The sequence below is a fragment of the Colossoma macropomum genome, unplaced genomic scaffold (assembly GCF_904425465.1).
Source record: "Colossoma macropomum unplaced genomic scaffold, Colossoma_macropomum, whole genome shotgun sequence".
NCBI classification, from domain to species: domain Eukaryota; kingdom Metazoa; phylum Chordata; class Actinopteri; order Characiformes; family Serrasalmidae; genus Colossoma; species Colossoma macropomum.
This window is the reverse complement of record NW_023495515.1, coordinates 2,972,449-2,993,653: the sequence shown is the minus strand read 5'-3', so window position 1 is coordinate 2,993,653 and position 21,205 is coordinate 2,972,449. Positions and strand designations below refer to the sequence as shown.

The 21,205-nt window shown below is 38.4% G+C and overlaps 2 protein-coding genes across 2 annotated transcripts; one reads left to right on the top strand and one right to left on the bottom strand.

Moving 5' to 3' along the window:
• Positions 1 to 2,395: 2,395 nt before the first annotated feature.
• Positions 2,396 to 8,751, bottom strand: anapc15 (anaphase promoting complex subunit 15). Its single transcript, XM_036562798.1, has 5 exons — positions 8,630 to 8,751; positions 7,315 to 7,436; positions 7,167 to 7,226; positions 6,742 to 6,879; positions 2,396 to 3,128 (listed from the first exon to the last, which is right to left on the bottom strand). Exons 2-5 carry the CDS (start codon positions 7,432 to 7,434, stop codon positions 3,081 to 3,083), a joined length of 366 nt encoding a protein of 121 aa, XP_036418691.1. The 5' UTR covers positions 7,435 to 7,436; positions 8,630 to 8,751; the 3' UTR covers positions 2,396 to 3,080.
• A 2,727-nt stretch (positions 8,752 to 11,478) lies between these two features.
• On the top strand, positions 11,479 to 21,051 carry folr (folate receptor). The gene is made up of 5 exons (XM_036562797.1): positions 11,479 to 11,976; positions 13,704 to 13,830; positions 15,442 to 15,630; positions 18,207 to 18,342; positions 20,432 to 21,051. The coding sequence occupies exons 1-5, from the start codon at positions 11,948 to 11,950 to the stop codon at positions 20,692 to 20,694; spliced, it is 744 nt and encodes a 247-aa protein (XP_036418690.1). The 5' UTR covers positions 11,479 to 11,947; the 3' UTR covers positions 20,695 to 21,051.
• Positions 21,052 to 21,205: the final 154 nt, after the last annotated feature.

The window sequence follows — 21,205 nt, the reverse complement described above, 5'->3', positions numbered from 1 at the left end:
AGCACTGCTGTGTCTGATCCACTAATCCACTATTTGTTTTATTTAATGATTAATATAACTTAATATAGGCCATCTGATCCATTATTTCACGTGGAGGGTGTAGCTATTTCAATACTACAATAATAATTCACAAATAATGAGAATATGACATTTTCATCAACCTCCATAAAATTTAGGGGCCATCATGGTGGTATATCAGATGTTTGCATGGGTAACGGCAACCAAAGAATAGAAAGAAATGCCCTAGAAGCACCATCGTGTTTGTATAGTTATGACAAACACAACACTCGGAAAGTTATGCGTCTTCTTGCACCATTTTAAAGGTGAAATAGATAAATCAGGTCTTTTGAAGTAGTGTTTTTAAATAACATGAAGCAACATCATGCATGTATAATCAGGCCAAAGCAATATGACAAATACAGTATGAAGTACATAAATAACTCACAGTTAAACGTCCTGCCATGTCACTGTAATGTATTATTCGACTGGTTTAAATAATTAAGTGAATACTCATGACATACGGACTGTGCTGGGAGCCTGGGTTGTTTTTCATTGCTATAGACTAGTTTTAGTTAAGTTGCACCCCCTTGTGGATGCAGGATGTATTTTTCTGTATTTATTTATTTATTTATTTTTAAACCCAGTCTAATATCCAGTGGCCACATCCCCTCTCAATAACTCTTTTCCTTCATGTAATTGTTATTGACATCCAGTTCTTCAATTCAAAGTACAAAATGGCACAGATCGTTTATAACAGTGCAATACTTACATATGTATCGTAGTGATTTATCAGAAGGTTGAGCCAATGCTTTATAAATATTTGTGTTCTATCTCTCCTATTCGTATTTTTTTGCAATGGTGAGTGACATAAATATGAAGAGTTTGAGATGTTTGGGTATTGCTATTGGGGAGATCATTAAGCAGTGCTACATTGTCATTTATACATTAAGTAGTACATTACATTAAGTAGTGCCACAGTGGGACAGATGAGTATGTCAAAACCCAGGATCTCGGATAACTTTCCTGTGACCTCTGACCAGAAATTATGGCCAGAAAGCATAATAATAAAATCCATTTCAGTGCTGAAGAAAGTTTGAACGCTTTAACCATTTAACCACTGATCAGAGGTGTAAAATTCAGGTCCAGAAAGTAAAAATCCTTCCCAGGATTTTGTTCCAACTGCCTGAACAGGTGGTGGTTTGATCGAACTAGAGAAGCCAGGCCGTTGGAACAAAATCCTGGGAAGGATTTTTACTTTCTGGACCTGAATTTTACACCTCTGCCACTGGTAACCTTTAAGTGCTGTTCAAAATCTCAGTGGTAAATTTCACTCCCTATATAGTTCACTATTGAAGACCCAGAATGCATCACAAATTTTTGCAGGGTGCTAACATATTTGATACAAATATCAGACTAATCATAATAAGCCATCCAAGAAGTTAATTTAAAAAAACACATTTTCAGCATCATTTTCAATCAAATGAAATTTGTTTGTGAGGAAAATCAGCATCAAACTGATGGTAGACTCAGGGGTGTAGCCAAGGACTGGCCAGTGCCACCCTGGCACAACATATGGACATTTGTGGCTGCCTCAGTTGTGCAAGCAAGACAGTCAGCAATCACCATTAAAGCAATCATCAGGGAAATATTCTCCTACCTAGAGTGAATGTTTACACTTTAGTGTGGAAATCTGTCGTCAGGACAGCTACCAAAAAGTTCTGAGTTGGCAAATCATTGCCCTGACAGGCTACTGCTGCACAGTTTAGTAAACGCAGGTCAAAATGTTAACGTTACCTTGGTTCATTTTGCCCTGTGAAGCAGCTGACACTGGACTTCTACATTAGTAAACAGTTAAAGTATATATATTTCTCTATCAATACAGTGCTTTTGTTTTGTTATACACTGTGCTTTTGACCACGTGGTTTTAACCAATGACACAGTATTCAACAGTAGAATTGACACAAGGAACAAAACAAACAATATTTTAATACTAAACCTTATCAAAAACAGGAACAGAATCTGTTTCAGCTGTTTTTTTATGCACATTTTAAAGAAGTTAATTCAGTAATGTAGGCCTAATATAAGCACAGAAGAACGTTATTAACTTTTGTTTTATTTTGTTGTTACCCCAAAGTAGTTCACCACCCTGCTAAAATACTGGGTTTGACCTGGCCGCCCCTGGGTAGACTATTTCTAACATGTTTTAATTACTTTTTCTGTAAAAACAATGGGTTACTGCAGAGACTAAATAAGCCACAAAGTCAAGTTTTCCATTCAGCTTTAGTGTCCTGATGGTTTAGATGAGTTAAAGATAACAGAAATTATCAAATGTGCAAAATAACTGTAATCAGCTCAAACCACAGGAATGCAGCCATTATGTAATAACTGAGACAGGTCTACTTCACACAAGTTTTGTTTATTTACAAACACAGCTTTGACTCTTTATACAAGTAAAAATACACTGCTGTACAAACAACATGAATCCAAACTCTGCATGTCAGTTTCCTGACATCATTCAGTTAGTCTGGTCATCTAGTTTTCCATTAAAATGCAGACCGAGTATAATGACCTCAAGAAATCACACTCTTTCTCACACTCAAGGTTTAGTGGTCTCTATTGCCTGACATGTGACACAAAATAAAGCAGTAATTTGGAGAAACAATGGCTTTGAAAGACACGACTGTGTGCGTGTTTGTTTTTTTGAGCCGCCTGTCCTTGAGTGGGTTACAACCTGATAGCTACAACGCAACAGACTACACATGAGACCTCGTGATCTTGTTTCCCTGAACAATGCAAAGTATTCTCTGCTGATTCTCATAAAAAGGCAAGTCACGGTTGGTTGGCACCTGGAGCTGTTCTGCAGAAACATGAGGCTTAGTCACCCACCCTCCAAAGGCTGTCCAAAAACTGCATTATACAGTGTACGGAGACGTTAAAGATCAAAAACAATAAACAAACAAAAAATCTCCAACACAGAACACACTTGGACTCCAGGCTGAGCAGATGAACACCTATTCTTCCCACAGAGCCACTCTGCTTTCTGATGAGAGATCAGGAGGTAGAAGACTGACCGCTCAGGTTTAGATCATCCACTGGTCCTGGTCTTGGTCTGTGCCCTCCATGTCAACCTGAGTGAGAAACAGCATTCATTCAGCCACTTCTAATCAAGCATCACATGAAATCATTACAGTGGATTTGTTTTTTATTTCTCCATAGTTCAAACATGATGTACATATATAAAATTTTATTTTATTAACACAATAAATAAATAAACTGCTAATTTTTTAAACTCCATTTATGCATTTTCATAGTCTGACCCTTCAAACCATCTGTAGAGCCAGCTTGAAGCCCAGCTGCTCACATGCTATTGCTATGACTCTGTGAGTGTAGTCCTTTTGCAAGTTACAACTGAAACAATGACTCTCTTGATAAGTCCTTGATAAAAGCTACTGCCACGGTTATTTTACTCATCACTGAAGGACACCGAGTCTGAAGTAAGCAAAACAAAGCACTGATGTCAGCAATATCAGTTATACCAGTAACTTTAGCACCAGAGAACGCCTTCAACAACCTACACTGGACCGTGTTCATAAGAGGACTATGGATGAACCAATGAGCAACAAGCCATTAAAAGCAAGCAATAGTAAAGCAGTTCCCCTTATAATAAGATCAGCATGAGAGCAAGAGGCTAAAATCATGCAAGACCTGGAACCATTGACAGTATATACGATATATATAATATACACTCATTTTTTGGAACATGCAGCCACTGTTCTCTGTGCTCTCACTGGACATCGGTGATGAAGACTGGAAACTGTATTAAATCTTTTTTTGATTTTCACCCTACGTTTATGTGATTTTCATGCCCAGGCTGTTGAAAAATAATGTTGAAAAAAAAAATGGATTATTTAAAGTAAATGATTAAGCTTCTGTCTACTCAAATAGCTATAACAAAATAAGCTTTAAATGGCAAAAAAAAATCACAACATAATGCGTTCTGACAGTCATTTAGAGTGATCTGATGTGAAATGGTTCACTAAGGAGCCAGCATGCAGAAGAATAAACTTGAAAACACAGATACACTGGTACAATGTTAAAAGCTACAACCCTGCAGGCAGATAAAGACCAAGCAAAACAGGCCAGAATGACCACAAAAAAGATCTCCAGAGTCTCCACAAAACTCTATGATTAGAAGATTAGCTCGATTGGTGGACTGGATCTGTATAGCCTGCACACCAAGTTCGAAACATCCCAATGCATGAGATTTTACAAAAACTAATAAACACAGCTACCAAAACTGTCAAAACTCATAAGCAACACAATTAAGCTCAAGTTTGAATTTTCCCTTCCACCTTAAATGGTGCAGCAGTTACATTCAGGCGCCTTGTATGTAGCTGGCGAATAATAACAACATCATGTCATAGAAAAAAAAATCTGACATCCAGTTCACCTCAATAAATGCACCTATAATCAGGAAACACCTTAAACTTTCACTTGTCACTTGTGGTGTATTTCAAAGAGCAGCTAATAAGCAGCCCAACAGAGCTATAATCAGCCACTGGAGCTGCTGGACTGTTGAACCTGTCTCACTGGCAATGACCCAATACTTTACCTACTACACAAATGAGTGCAGCTCCGTTGGTATTACACTGCAGTGTTTTACAGCCTTTGCTGGATCAGCTACGGCTTTGTTATCTCATAAACTGCCACTGCGCTGCCAAATGAACGTAGAAGTCCATGGTGGCAGCGTGACTGTGTGACGTGAATATGATGAATGACTATGAATATAAACTTGCTTTGATTTCATCCACAGCCCTACAGCTTTATCAATTTCTTATTATGAACAGTTCCCACCCACCAGACAGCTCTCCCCCATCACATGATGCTACATAGCTGAAAGACGGAGCAACACACAAACCTCAAAAACACATCCAAGGAAAAGGTCTTAAAAGTCATTAGTGCTGTTCAGATGAGATTAGTCTTACATGGGCAGGTAATGTAATGTGGGGTAATGTAATTTTACAATAGGATGACAATAATGTTTATAACTAATTCACACATCATAAAAAATTATAAAGAGTGACTACTTGATTTATGCACTACGGTCACACCAAAAAGCACACTGTGCAATGTTCAGCTGCTCAAAAATCTACTCTTTAAATATTTTAGTTTGGTATAAGCAGTATTTTTAGGTGCCTTTGTACTGAACCAATTCACATGTGGTTGAAGTGCACAACCTCATATTTTAGTAAAGGGTATTTTTATATACTTTAGTCTTACCAGCACTTTTTATACATAACCCCTCACTTAAAGGCACCATGCTGTTTGGGAGATAGCAGTGATATGTACTGTAAATTAGTCATGTTTAGTACTTTGTTGCATATCTTTTACATGCAATGACTGCTTGAAGTCTGCGACTCACAGACATCACCATGTGCTGAGTATCTTCTCTAGTGATGCTCTGCCAGGGTTGTACTGCAGCAATCTTCAGCTCCTGCTTGCTTCAGGGGCTATTCCCCATTAGTTTTAGATCAGGAAACTGACTTGACCAGTCAAGAATTATTCCAGTTTTAACTCTGAAAAACTCCTTTTGTTGCTTTTGCAGTATGGTTGGGATCACAGTCTTGCCGTAGAATGCACCGCCACCCAATTAGCTTGGAGGCATTGGGCTGATAAGATGTACACAACAGAACTACTTTTGCTGCTGCCATCGGCAGTTACATCATCAAGGAAGACGAGTGAGCCAGTACCTGTGGCAGCCATACAGGCCCAGGCCATAACACTCCCACCACCATGTTTTGCAGATCAGGAAGTATGCTTTCGATTTTAGGAAGTTCCTTTTCGCCAGCACTCCTTAGTCTCTTCAAGTTAATCTTGGTCTCATAAAGGCAACACCTTTTTCCAGAACTCCCCAGGCTGTTTTAGGTACTTTTAAGCAAACCGTGACCTGGCATCCTGTTTCTGTGGCCAACTAGTGCTTTCAATCTCAGCCTTATAATGGTGTCCTTGACTTTCATTGGCACAACTCTGGTCCTCATGTTGACAAACAACAAAAGCAGACTACAAAGGTGACCAAAGGCTTAGATGCTGAAAGCTCTCTTATACCAGCACTAATGAAGTAATTAAACACACCTGAGTAATCACAAACACCTGTGAAGGGAGGAGGGGGGCTATGTATAAAACATGCTGTAATTTCTACATGGTACAATCAAAATGTCCAAAATCTGAGAAAGTGCACCTTAACTACATATGAACTGTTTGAGCACAAATTTAAACTGTGGAGTAGAAAGGCTGCTCTGCTAAAGGAAAAAACCTTCGGGCAACGGTTGTCTCAAAAAAAGTCAAGTAAAATCATATTTCAGCTTAAAACAGGTCATTTCAAACAGCCTCAGGCAAAATGGCTTCAGAGACGAAGGCAAAGTACTGAGCTAAGTGGTGACGAACTCTCAGATGGTAAAGTACACGTGACATTCATAATCCTGTTATTGCTTACTAGATTAAATACAGTTTTGTAGCCAAATTCAAGATAACAACATACTACACCCACAACTTTTACGGAACTGCACTTTATCATAATTTTTTATTTGACAAAGATTTAGACTCAACTCACTGTGTTTTCTTCTGTGCCTGTTTCAGAGACTGTCGGAAAGTCCCAGGATGAAACGGTAAAGTAAAGGAAAAAATTGTCTTCCACATGGTTACCTAAATTACTCCTGTTCCTGGAACAGGCTGTATTCTCACCTCATTTATCTCTCCATCATCAGGAAACTCGTTGTAAATGTTCATGTCATCCATGTCTTGCATGTCTTCATCTTCTTCAGAGTCTTCTTCACTGTCCTCCTCATCTTCATCATCTTCCTCTTCCTCCTCATCAAATGTCTACACAAGAAGTAGAAAGAGAACGTAGTAAAACGTACCAGTTGCATTTAAAAGGACTAATTATCAGCCTCTACTGAGGAGTTTAAGGCTTCCTAGGTTGAAATAAGATGTTATAAGATATAATATATATGCATCATAAACTTGATACTCAAGATACAAACTTGTAATACGGCCACCTTGTTTCTACAAAGAACTTTTCAGCAGACACACATGCACATAAACGCAACATAAACTGACATCCTGTGCACATCCGATTATCACCACCATCATAATCCTGGTCAGTTTACCTCAAAGATGGGTCTTCCAATGGGCAACAGGTTGGTGTCCTTCTCAGCAATGCTCTGTAACTGGAAAAGGACATAAAATCAACATGGCACAAGTGAAGCGAAACAAGTCGTAACTCTGACTAAACTGGTTAAAGAACATTTGGCTTGCCCATGTCTGGTGTTGCTGCTCTTGCTGGTGAAGCTCTGTTTCATCCACACATGGCCGGTCCAGATTGAACCACAGAGACTCAGTCATTCGTGGAAACAGCGAGGGGAAGAGCGTGGACATGACTGAAAACACAGAGAAAAAAAACAGCCATGATTAAAATTTCATGTCTACAGCAGACACGTTTAAATCTTTCTAAATGAGTATACAGTCAAACAGCTATGCAGCTGGTATAGGGAAAGTCATCAAGCTTCTGATTATTAAATACAAACAACCTAAAAGAAATACTGGGAAATAATCAGAAGGCCGGACTTATTTCTCTATATATAGAGAAACAGCTTGAGGTTCCTAGCTAAGTATATTAGGGTGGTTTCCCAGATAGGGGTTACGTTCGGTTTAAAGATGAACTGTTTTCATAGTGAAATTGCAATTGCAAAGAGTGTAATTTTCAATTCACAAGAGCTGCAATTTTATTTACATGCTACACATTTCCTGGACATCTGGGCAAGTTTTAAGTGGAGAAATCTAACCCAATAATACAAATGTGAAGGATGTGTTGATACTGATACTTCATACATAACTTCAATTATCCATGTATTATTTTATGTACTTTTCCTTTAAAGAGCTTCCTACATGGTCTATAAGAGATGCTTTAGCTTAGTTATCGTTACTGGAAAATATGGGTTTGGTTCATCTGTTCATCATTAGCCTCATATCCTATAATAAAGAGGACATTAAAAATAACCTCACTGCTTGACCTCCTCCGCTCCTCCACAGCTCCACAGTCAGTGGTAATGACTTTAGAAACAGCGAAAGTATAGATATTTATAATTTCTGAAGCATAAAACACTAATATAAATGCTTTTCTTTAACGAGGCTTAAGTTGGCTTCCTATTCGCCAACTTATTCGTTGAATTTTCCCGTTCCACCTTAAACAGTGCAGCAGTTACAGTCTGACGCCTGGAAAGTTATAACAGCTGTTGCACTATTTAAGGTGGAACGGGAAAATTCGACCAAGAAGTTGGTGAATAAGAAGTTGACATTAACTTTTTAATGCTGATTTTACGGTAAGTCAGCGACCTAAATTTGTGTCCTGTCCTCACCAAACCCCTCAGAAAACGACATTAGAGCCATACAGAGTTATTAGATTAACGTTAACCGACACCAGGCTAACGCCACAGCTAACCGTCAACAGCGGCCAAACACCGAGCGGAGCTCGTTTAAGCGGTTCTGTGCGCGTCTTCCACACCGCACCGCACCGCACCGTTTTTACGGGTCTGCTAATCACATTTTTACACTGTCTCGTTTTTACCGTTACCTGTGGGCCGGGTTTCTCCTCAGAGGGCAAAACACCAAAACTCAAAATTCAAATTCTCCAGCTGAAGCGAACGCTGCGCTCTGACTAAATTCTTCCCACCGGAAAAGTGAACTCTGCGCAACTGGTTCCGCCGTGTTTCCCGGCGGAGAGGTTTCGCTGACCTGTGATCAGCTGTTCAGGGCCTCTTGTAGTCGTTGCTATGGAGACTGGGGTAGATCGGGCTGGACCGAGATCAGCTTCACACAAAAGCACCGTAGTGTACCGTTTTAACGGTTTTGTCGCGTCATCAGTGCAAAAAAGGAGAAAGAAATTAACGCGTATATGTGTATGTATGCATCCTCTTGTACTGTTCACATATTTTTATATGGTATCTGATAATGTATTGGTCTGACGTTGGTTGTATGTTTCGTATATTCTTTAAAATATAGAATAGCTAAATAAAGGCTCTAACTTGAAAAGAACACTCTTAAAAATTCTTAAAGGGTTCTTTAGTAAAGAAAATAGAACCATGAACACCCAAAGAACCCTTTGCGTGATTAAAAGGTTCTCTGCATCATGAACGCGTTCTTCAGATTGATAGAGAATATGCTGTAGGTGGTTCTGCTTCTTGAATAGGATGTTCATGGTGGTACATAGAACCATTTTCTACTACAGAGCACTTGAAGAACGCTTTCGTGAAATATTGACTTAATATCTCGAAGTAATGACTAATTTCCTCGAAATATTAACTTAATATTTCAAAGTAATGTTTTTTTTTAAATATTGACTTAAAATCTCACAATAATGACTAATTTGAAAAAGAAACTGAAATAATGGCTAATAATAACGACTCGTTTTTTTTAAGATGACTATATCAAAATAACACACTATTACATTTCCAGTAAGTCATTATTTTGGGGAGTCTTTATTATGAGATACGTCGTTATTACAGTCATTATTTGGACAAAAGCCGATAATTTGAGAAAAAAAAAACAAAAACGTGTGTCCTTTTGCCCCCATTCATATTCCCACAGGTCTTGCCTCCTGAGCTCTGACTGGCTGGCAGTTCGTGCTTCTGCACTGTTATTTGTTTCTGATTGGTGAGCTGCTTGTATGACCAACTTGTCAGTGGTGACTACAATGACTCCGTATTCATTTTACGTTATACTACCACCACCTACTCACACTCATAAGGGCATCTGTAATATTATTTATTGTAGTGCAGCATTATATGGGCGCAGTGGATGTGTTTGGGAAGCTGTCAGAATGAACACGTGTAAAATACAGCACGTCATGGTGGTGGAGTGGGCCTGGGTTCAATTCAGTCAGATGACCAGGATCCTTTCTGTATGGAGTCTGCATGTGTGTGGGTTTCCTCCCACAGTCCAAAGACATGCAGTCAGGTGAATGAGAGATACTAAATTGCCCCCAGTGTGAGTGTGTCTGCCCTGTGATGGACTGGTGGCCTGTCCAGGGTGTTTCCTGCCTTCTGCCCAATGACTGCTGGGATAGACTCCTGTGACCCAGAGGATAAGCAACTTAGCTAGTGTGTGTGAAATAGAGTAAAATGTAATCATTTACTGTTTATGAATTTGAGGTTTGTGCATAGTAACATATTAAAAACCAAGGAGGCCATAAGACCAGCCAAACTGTCAGCAGAGCAAAGGCAGTGCAGAAAAAAGAAAAAGTTGAATGGAAAAAGAAGCAATGCGTGGCCTTAAAGGTGAACTCCACCAATTTTTTGAAATTTCAGAATAATTCAGCCCTTAAGATGTAAACAGTCAGAGTGGTTTGATGTGAAATGGTTCGTTTGTAGAGAAACACACAGACTCTGATTACAGTGGTGCTGATAAGAACTAGAGGTCACCATGAGTTTAAAAGAAATATAACCATTTTATTTACTATCTAAATGGACCAGTGAACCTACACACCTGCTCTGAGTTTTTATTGATGATGGCAAAAAGTGGTAAATCCAAAAAAATACAGTTTTACCTGCCTTACAAAACCCTGCATGTTTCTTGCCTCTGAGAATAGGTTTAAAAATCAAGTTTTGGGCCAAATCTTTACAGTAAAACAACATCTCAGGCATCACACACCGTTTTCGTAACCATTTCATGAAACAGCTTTCGGTGAACAGCTTTTCCACTGCATGGTACCGGCTCCACTCGACTCTACTTGCTTTTTTGTTTTACCATTAGGCAAATCTGGTTCCTGGAACCGAGTACTATTTTTGGTACGACCAAAGTCGGTTTATGAGGAGTCTGGCCTCTTCCTATTTTTTCCGTTATATCAAAAACATGACTGCAAAACAGCAGAGGGCGCCCACGAGCGAGTCCTCAAGGAATGGGGTGAATGGAGCTCAACGGCTAAAAGCTACAAGTTAAAATAGTTTCTAATCGCTTGCCCACAACTTTCCTTTTAGAAAGTAGACGGATGTATTTCACTAAAAAAAAACACAAAGAATCCTCACAAGTATGTTTCCTTTACTTTACATTACTGCTACTGAGTGCTGATTGGTTGGAATTACTGCTACTGAGTGCTGATTGGCTGGCGAGCGGAGCAGCTCATTGGCTGTTCGCACTCACTGATGTCATAAACGTAAATATGGCGCTGTTTTAAACTCCTATAACTCGAGTTGAAACGCTCTTAAAATATAACAGTGGTGCTGAAATGTTTTATGCTATTCTGTGTTCAGGAAATGAATGTATTATTTTATATCAATCTTAATGAATAAGTTATGTACAAATTTTGAAAATTCGGTGGAGTTTAAAGCGTCCCTTTAAAGCGCACGTCTCTCTCACCCCGCCCAGCCTGTTAAGGTTCATAAACCCTCAACCACAAGCCAGAAGAGTCCACCACTAAAACACGAGGCTGAAGCTCTGGCAGCCTGTTGTCCGAGTGTCCCTGTTCCACTTTAAATGGTGCCGTGACCTCGCCCCGTTCGTTCCTAAAGCCGTTTTATGGCGAATCACGCCGCCGTCACAGCCTCCCGCTCCTCAGCCGCCGCCTTTGAAAGTGGAGTAAACTGTAATGGCTCGATCACCGACACTCCCAACACAACCCGTCGTAAAACGTTATGCGGGGATAATAAAGGCTAATAAAGGGTTTGGCGCGTGGCTGGTAATGAAAAGCCTCGCGGGGCTGAGAGGGCTCCTCATTCTCTCCCCTCGACTCCTCCTAACGTCTCACTTCCACAGCACTTTCAGCAGCGGCCGAGCGGGAAAACACGAACACTGCGCCCGGGCGCCGTCCAGCAGGGTCCATTAGCGCTTTAATCGGAGGAATTTCACAGAAACATTTCACCTTCATTAAAGCGGTAAATTAACTAGAAGACCGAGCATGGAGGACCAGACGGCTTTACCCGCGAGGTAAGAGGGCAGAAAACCTGCTTTCAGGAGAAAATGATGCAACATAGCAGGACTGCATTGCAGTTCACTGTGTTTAAGAGCAACGCTGAGCACCATGCAGGCTTCAGCTCACCGCCAAGCCAGATTAAACAATGACTCGAAATTATGACCTTTATTGAAAAACTGACTCCGTATTTCCAAGAAACTTTTTTTGGAATATTCTGAGATGATATTTTCTCTCAATATTGAATTAGTATCTTGAAAAGTCAGTACTTATTTTCTTGAATAGTTTAGAATGACCTCAAAAAATTACTTTTTGGAAATATGAATTTGAAATCTTTAAAAAAAGACTGTTTAAAAACATTGACTTACTATCTTGAAATAAGGACATCTTAAAATATTGACTTAATATCTTGAAATAATGGCTAATATTCTCAAAATCTTGACTTAGTATCTTGAAATAAGGCCATTTCCTCAAAGTATTGACTTAATTTCTTGAAATAATGACTTTTCTTGAAATGCTGACTCAGTGTTTCCAAATAATATTTAAAGAAAATTCAAGATAATGACATTTTCTCAAAATATTGAATTAGTGTCTTGAAAATAATTACTTATATGGGCGATTTCTCAAATTTTGACTTAATATCTCGAAATAAAGATTTTTCATGAAAAATTGACTTTTTTAAAAAAATTCAAAAATGTTCTCTAAATGTTGAATTGGTATCTCAAAAATAATTGCTTCTTTTCTCAAATAATTTAGAATGACCTCAAAATAATTACTTTTTTAATATTAATTTGATATCTTGAAATATGACTATTTAAAATATTAAGTATTTTGAAATATGGACATTTTCTTGAAATATTTACCATATCTTGTAATAATGACCAATTTCCTTGAAATATTGACATAGTATTTTGAAATAATGACTTGTCTTTAAAAAAATGACTCAGTATATTCAAAAATAACTTTTTAGAAAATATTTTAATATAATGACATTTTCTCTAAATATTGAATTAGTATTTCAAAAATAATTACTTATTTTGTTGAATATTTAATATTAATTATATTAATATTTTATGTTTCACCAGGTAGAGGAGAACACTGCCTACTGCTGAATTTTTTTCCCTTTTCTGTTTCTGGCAGCAGAAATGTCAAATTTTTTGACTTGACTCAAAATAACAACTAGCTTTCTCAAAATATTGACTTTTGTCAAAATAATGACACTAATGATGACTTATTTCATAAAAAGTTTTTTCAAAATAATGACTTGAAATGTAAAAACCTGTTTTTTCGATACAGTAATCTCTAAGGAAGATAATATTTCGAGAACATCCGTCATTATTTTGAGATATTAAGTCAATGTTTCAAGGAAATAACTCATATTAACTTGCAGCTGCATTGTTTGGAATGCACACTGTACTTGGACTCAAGGTCCTATTGAGTATACCTGTTGAAGCCTTTATAGACTGAAAACATCTCTTTGAACGTAGAGGGACTTTTGCTGGATGGCTAGGATCTAATATAATCCTCCTACGTCACACAAAAATAATAGTAGTCGATGACTTCTTGACTGGGACGTTAGACGCAAGACTAAGATCTGAGTTGGAGCTGAAACTCTACAGTACATAGTTGGCACCTTTAGTTAAAAGCATAAAAAATGAACGTGTGTTGCCTTCATTTGATCTTTCTCTCTCTGTCTTACTCTCTCCATCCCCCCTGCTTGTTTTTTTCTTTTTCCTGTCTCTAGAGCATTGCTGGCCTTGGCCTTGCTGATAGCTGTGCCATGTTGTCTCTGTCTGGATAAACTGAACATGTGCATGGATGCCAAACACCATAAAAAAGAACCAGGCCCAGAAGGGGAACTCTACAAGCAGGTACACATGAGAGGGAACCCACAGGAAACAGCTAAATACAACCCCACCCTCCCAACCCCCACACACTGCGTATGTTGATCTCACGTTCGTACGGTCAGAGTCTAAGAAGGTAATCATTGTTTTCCAAATCTGCAAGCTCAGCAGTTGCGTAAGTCGTGCCAGCTTGTTACAAATACTACTGTGGTAAAAAGGCACAAACACAAAGCTCAAAATGGAACTGGATATCGTCGCTGTCCACAAAAAAAATTCTCAGCTTATTTTGATTTTTATTTTTCTATATGATTTGAACACAGCAGCTGCTCTTTTTGTGAATCTGAAAAAAATATTTGAATGAATGGATTTCAAAAATGTATGTTTTAGGCCAAAATCTAATCAAAACTATCATAAAACAATGTATAAAGTCATCAAGCAACATATTCATCACCATTTTGTGTGATAACTTGATTTGAGGAAGATTTTAAAGGCATTGAACATCTGGTTCCTATCACCACCACTGTGATGTGACTGGTTCCCATCACTGCCACATTCTGACTCTAGTTTCTCCCGAACAGTGTTTCAAATTAAACCACTCTGAATGACATTGTTTGCACCCTGACAGAGTAATTATGTGGAAGGTTTTATGCAATTGGTGGAATTCTCCTTTAAGTAAACAATATAGAATATATCGCTGCTGTCGCGACAGAAACCTCTCTAAAATGGTAACTTTACAGGAGACAGATAAAACGTTCTTAACTTTGAATGGAAATTAATGGCACAAGATTTTTAGAGCACTTTTGTTGCTCCATTTAACGAAAACTTGTTTGTGAAGGGAAGCTGATTTTTCAAATTTTCTTCTAAAATAATGACAGAAATGGAGATACAGGGTTTGCTTCGAGGACATTGAGTGCGTTTACATGCACTTAATAATCCGACAACTGTAGAAAATCAGACATTGTCAGTAATCTGATCAATGTGTTTACATATGCTGGAGTAATCAGATAATGGGAAAACTCAGTCTACATGAGTCAGGCAGTAATCAGATTTCTGCTTTGCAGAGTGGATCAGACACAGCAGTGCTGCTGGAGTTTTTAAACACCTCAGTGTCACTGCTGGACTGAGAATAGTCCACCAACCAAAAATATCAACCAAAATACCAACACAAACTGTGCAGCAGCAGATGAGCTATCGTCTCTGACTTTACATCTACAAGGTGTATATGAAACACTATGGAACATTACGTCTAAGGAGACATATTGAGACGATGTAGTAAGGCCTTATTTTTATCAGTATTAAGTCACAAATCATTTACTCACTGCTGAACTTTGACCTGCTTTTTCATTAATATGTAGCAGTGATAGCAACTTAGACTTACCTGAAACTGTGTAAACTGTATGATAACTACTCAAATGATAAAGTATGTTTATTTAATATTGTATAAGGTGCTTTAGGACAATATTAAGACTGCTCTTGCTTGAAATATATATATATATATATCAGTGTTTGTTTGAAAAATTAAGCATGTTCCAAAGATAATGTTATGAAAGATAGAGTATCCAGTAAAACAGCCTCGCTCGGTTGGGGGAACGAGGCCTCTATGAGTATCTCTTTCACGCCCCCCCTCTTCCCCTACAGTGTGCTCCTTGGCATGAGAACGCATGCTGCACTGCCAACACTTCAGCGGAAGCACACGAGGACAACTCTTACCTTTACAACTTCAACTGGAACCACTGTGGGTCCATGAGTGAAAAGTGCAAGACTCATTTTATCCAGGACACGTGTTTCTATGAGTGCTCTCCACATCTGGGACCCTGGATACAGCAGGTATGATGCACAGATAACAAAAAAAAACTAGTTTAATTGTTGTGGAGATAGACGTCAGTGTTAAGTGTCCTTATTTACACAAGCTGGTGCTGAAACAAGAACCCCACAGCACTTTCTGAATGCTTAGGGCCCAGTTTCCCAGACCTTTATTAAGCCTAAACCTCACCATTGGCAGTGCAGTTTAGTCAAAGCCTCAGCTACTATGTTTGGATCCATCCATTTGAATGAGCATTTCCTACATTTTCTCACTGAACTGAACAGGGATTTGAATTTTAAGTTGTATTTTGACAGCCCTGATGTTCACTGTGTAATGTAAACCTAGTCTAAGGTTGAGGACTGAAATCCATCTCGTCATAATTGTTACATAACCACTTGACTGCAATTATTTGAGATGATTGCAGTTATTTTCTACAGTTGTTACCTTTCACAATCATATGTTTGGGTGCATTTTCATCTTTTGGGTTGAGGGATATAAAACAAAGCACATTTATAGAAACACATCATGGGTCTTATGGAAATAACTAAAGGGCAGCAGTAACATTTGTTTATTTGAGGTTGTTAATAACACCTTTGGAGAGAGAACGGTGGTGAGTAATGTTTGTTTAGTTGATGATTGTTAATAGCACCTTTAGAGGGCAGCAGTGATTAACGTTTGTTTAGTTGAGGTTTGTTAATAAGACCTTTAGAGGGCGGCAGTGGGTGACGTTTGTTTAGTTGAGGTTTGTTAATAGCACCTTTAGAGGGCAGCAGTGATTAACATTTGTTTAGTTGAGGTTTGTTAATAAGACCTTTAGAGGGCGGCAGTGGGTAACGTTTGTTTAGTTGAGGTTTGTTAATAGCACCTTTAGAGGGCAGCAGTGGGTAATGAGCTTGAGCTGTTTCTTTGAGAGGTAGTTTCGTATTACTAAGTATGATTATTAAGTATTATTTACTTAAGCACAGATGAATTAAATAATCTAAATGATTTCTATGGCAGTTACTCATCAGCTAAAATGTCATTATCGTGATCAGTGAGTTTGGTCTAAAGCTACTGGTGTCTTCCAGTTTGCATGTTTCTTAATGTGATTCTCTCAAATGTATTTCTGCATTTAAATGCATTATTTCCTGTTAAACTAAACTTTATTGTCAGTCACCTCATATATATGGGGGTGAAATACAGTTTATTTTTGTGCAATAGATGAATAATTATAGCATTTAGCTTTAGTATATAGCTTTTTTAAAAGTTCTGCTTTCCTTTTAGTAAACTCTAATCTGCTCTGTCTGTTTTTGAGGCTTATCAGTGTTTTAATTCTTGTGGTGAACCGTCTGTATTTACTCTGCTGTAGTTTTCTCTTGATTGTTGCCTTTGGCCCAGATGTGCTGACCTCCTGGAGGGTGTTGTGAAGGGCTTTTTCTTCACCTGCAAAATAATTTTTCCAGTGTCCACCACAGGTGTTTTCTGTGGATTTCAGGGCCTCTCTGTGTTTCTGATCCAGTGTGATTTTTCAGCCTAATGATGTCTTGCCTTACTGGCAGCTTTTTGGACTTCATATTAAGAGTAAACAGCAACAGATTCCAAACGCAAATGCCACACATGAAATCAGCTCAGGGCCTTTTATCTCCTTACCTGTAAAATAATGAAATAGTGAGCGGATAACACACACTTGGCCAATTCCACAATCACTTCTGAGCCCCTAAAAATATGAGGTTGTAGCATTTCAGACTATACAGTCCAGATATGGAAACAAGCTGCAAAAACAAGCAAGCAAGCAAAGTTTATTTATATAGGGCTTTTTACAACAGGTGTTGTCACAAAGCAGCTTTACAAGGAAATCAGCATTACAGAAAGAAATCTGGGTCCAAGCCCCCATGAGCAAGCCAGAGGTGACAGTGGCAAGGACATTGGACACATTTGCATAAATACACCTATTCGGCCTACAGCGGTTTAGCTCCACCCATTCACATTGAAGTTATAAGAAGTGTTCCAGCCTGGACTGCTTTTAGACTGAGGCAAAATACAAGGCAGTCAATCAAAACAGAGATCGTTTACATACTGTTGACGTGTAACAAAACTTAATACCTCCAAAAAAATCTTAACTTTGAATGTAAATGAATGTAATAAGATTTTATTCTAAGTCATTTTAGATCATTTTATTGATCCATTTATCATGACATTTTGACACAGTGTAAAACAGAAGTTGTCATTTTCAAATTATGCATGTTTTGATCCGACAGAGACGCTTCTACTCATTTAAGACACAGTAACAAAAACAGCATGTTTTATTGGGGGGTTAAAGAGCTGTGGTAATAAGGTTGTGCAAAAATGAATTATGACAAATAAAACCACAGAAATATCATAACTGGACCTGACAGGAAAAAAGGAAAATGTAGTGTCTGGGCCCTTTTAGGTCTAATAATGGGTACATTCCTACAAAACTGGCAAATACAGAGTGTCTATAAAAGACAGTATGTTGACAGTTAAAAACTCCATTATATTTCATCTCTAGAGTTTACTGTAATGAACAAACTGCAGTGTCTGAGTACGTCTGAATGTGTATGTGCATCCTGTTACATACAGTATGTATATGTGTTTGCAGGTAGACAGCTCTTGGCGTAAGGAGCGTATACTTGATGTCCCGCTGTGTCTGGAGGACTGTGAGGGCTGGTACAAAGACTGCAAAGATGACTTTACCTGCAAAGACAACTGGCACATAGGCTGGGACTGGAGCTCAGGTGTGTCCTCTCTCTCCTTCTGCAATTTATTCCATCCAATCTTAGCTGCAATGAAAATCTTCCATTTGTTATGGGAAAGCTTAGCTAGTGCTACATAACAGCCTAGTTAAAGACCTCCTAAAAATGTGTTTATTAAATGGTTATCTCCTCTTTGATGGCTTATTATAATTATGTAGACTGATATTTGTATCAAATGTGTTATCAAAGTGCAGATTTGTCCTTTAAAAACACAGGCTTTCTCAGTGATTAAAGAAAAAATACAGTATTGGTCCAATATACTAAAATATGCTACTGCGAAGATTACGACATGGAGACAGGAAACTCGCTAACAGCTAACCTGTGCTTGTTTGAAATGTTTGGACGGTGCAGTACGTTGTTAGATAAAATACATAAATGATGTTGGTATTAAAATTACAACGGTGTCAAATGTATATTCCACATTTCCACATCAATGTAATAGAACGTCAAATGTGATGTAGGGCTGTTCTAGTAGCGTGTAACGTTCTCCTGCAGTAGCTTAGCATGCTACACATTTACCACACCACACGTTCATTCTGGCTCACCGAGGTTTTGAAAATTGACTCATATCTGAGCAGGTAAACCTGTTTTTGTGTGTGGAGCTGTTAGCTTAAGCTACATTTGCTTCAAGATCCTCATTAGCACTAGAGGCTAGCGTTAGCTTAGTGAGAAGGCCTACAGAAGGTAAATTATCTGAATAATGTGGAAACGTTTGCTTGTTGTTGGAACGTTGAGCCGGAGAAACACGTTTTCTAATGATTTTCTAACAGCTAGCATGGTTAGACTAGCCACACTAAGTTACCTCAGACCTCTCCGGTCCAAATCCTAACCCTAACCCCACTACTGTTTAGAATCAACAGAGTTTCAACAGATAGTTTATAAACAATTTGAACATCTGTAGATAATCTATAGAGGACTATAGTGGACTATCCAAATAAAGTGAGACCGAAAATTAAAATGCTTTTGCGGTCAGGATTGTGTGGCGGGCCGGATCTGGTCCACGGGCCTTGTATTTGACACATGGGTGTTAGAAGGTGACCCATCAGCTTTTGACAGTGTCAGCTATTTTTTTTACACCAGCATTTATTAGTGAGCTGAAGTCATCTAACTCACTGAGATAAGCTGGAATTCACATCACTGCTCGCTACATCAAGGCAGTGTATCACTATGGTTCAATATCATACTCTTGCAGCGCCCCCTGCAGGACTGTCATAGACTGAGAATTGTTCTCATGGCTTGAGCATAGAAAATCTGATACTAGATCAGTTTAAATGGGTATCTGACTCATTTTCTCACTTCATCTTAATGCTACACACTGAAAAAAGGTGGTTCTTTCGTAAAGAAAATGGTTCTATATAGAACCATGAACATTCAAAGAGTCCTTTCCATGAATAAAGGGTTCTCTGCATAATAGAACCTTTTTAAAAAGGTTTCTATATAGCACCAAAAAGGGTTCAAAAATGGTTCTTCTCTGTTGTTATGATGTCAGGCTTGTTACAATATATTGTACAATATAGAACTATGTAGTTACTATATAGAACTATCAATAGCTCATTCTCCATCAATCTGAGGAACGCTTTCACAATGCAAAGAACCCTTTAATCATGCAAAGAGTTCTTTGAGTGTTCATGGTTCCAGATAGAACCGTTATCTTTTAGTATATCTTAAATTTAGAATCACATGTGTATGTTTTAAAACAATTGTAGCGTCAGACGGACAATAATTTAATACGTTTTACAACTGAAACTGAAAAAGAAACATTAAAATTATGGTTTCTTAAAAAAACAATACTTAAGCATCTGTGAAGTCACTCCTATAACATGATGTTTTTCACGCACAAGATGACTAAAAATCACTAAATTAAAAATTAAAAAATAAGAATAATCATTGTTTTATGTTTGTTAATGTTGGGATTGAACAAAAACCACACAGAGGTGAACTTCCTGTGCTTTATTCTTGTTTTGAGCTACTTTTCATGGCTTCAAAGTTGTGGGACACCATTTGCCACCGCAACAGTAGAATGACCCATAAAACACAATGTGAAAATGGTTCACATGCCCCTCCTTTGCAGGCGTAAATCACTGCCCTAAGGACGCTCAGTGCCGCAAGTGGACCGAGGTCTTCCCCGACGCTAAGAGCATGTGTGAGAAGATCTGGACCAACTCCTACAAGTACACCACGCTCACCAAGGACAGCGGCCGCTGCATGCAGATGTGGTTCACCGGGCCCAACCCCAACAAAAAGGTTGCAGAATACTACCTCAACCGAGCCCCTGAAACCGCCATGGGCCTCACACTCTTCCTCGCGGTCATTCTGTCGACACTCCTGCACTGAGATCAATAAAACAAAAGGGAAGGACAGTAAAAGGGTTCTGCTTTTTATTGTGTTCGTATGTCTCCCTGTTTAATTCTGTTCAAAATAACACATATTTAGATAGAGAATGTAGGCGAACTATCTCTCTGAGGTAAAGCACATTAGAGAACAGTGCAACTAAATTAAAGAAAATCATGTTATTTTGGGGGGAACTAGCTTTTTTACCACTAGGGGAGACGTAGTAAACAACACTGCATTTTCCTTTCTAGCTACCATCGGCAAAATTGTGAAATGTGAAGTGTCTGTTAGACAGAACTGTGTAAAAGAATGATGTAATGTCACAGTTTACTAACATTAAATGTCTGTGTTGCTGCCTAATTCATCAGACTCTTCTCTATTGATGCTAACATGCTTTCCCTAAATAGCAAGCATATCATGGGTCATTCTCCATTTGGGGGAATTCAGGTGGATACATTTTTTAAAAATCAGTTTCTTTGATCCCAGAACTAAATAATACTTAATATGTGCATTA

Coding starts and splice junctions, on each gene's coding strand:
- folr (XM_036562797.1), top strand. CDS start 11,948: ATGGAGGACCAGACGGCTTTACCCGCGAG. Junction 11,977..13,703: donor CAGACGGCTTTACCCGCGAG/GTAAGAGGGCAG, acceptor TCCTGTCTCTAG/AGCATTGCTGGCCTTGGCCT. Junction 15,631..18,206: donor TGGGACCCTGGATACAGCAG/GTATGATGCACA, acceptor ATGTGTTTGCAG/GTAGACAGCTCTTGGCGTAA.
- anapc15 (XM_036562798.1), bottom strand. CDS start 7,434: ATGTCCACGCTCTTCCCCTCGCTGTTTCCACGAATGACTGAGTCTCTG. Junction 7,227..7,314: donor AGCAGCAACACCAGACATGG/GCAAGCCAAATG, acceptor GTCCTTTTCCAG/TTACAGAGCATTGCTGAGAA. Junction 3,129..6,741: donor ATGATGGAGAGATAAATGAG/GTGAGAATACAG, acceptor TTTCTCACTCAG/GTTGACATGGAGGGCACAGA.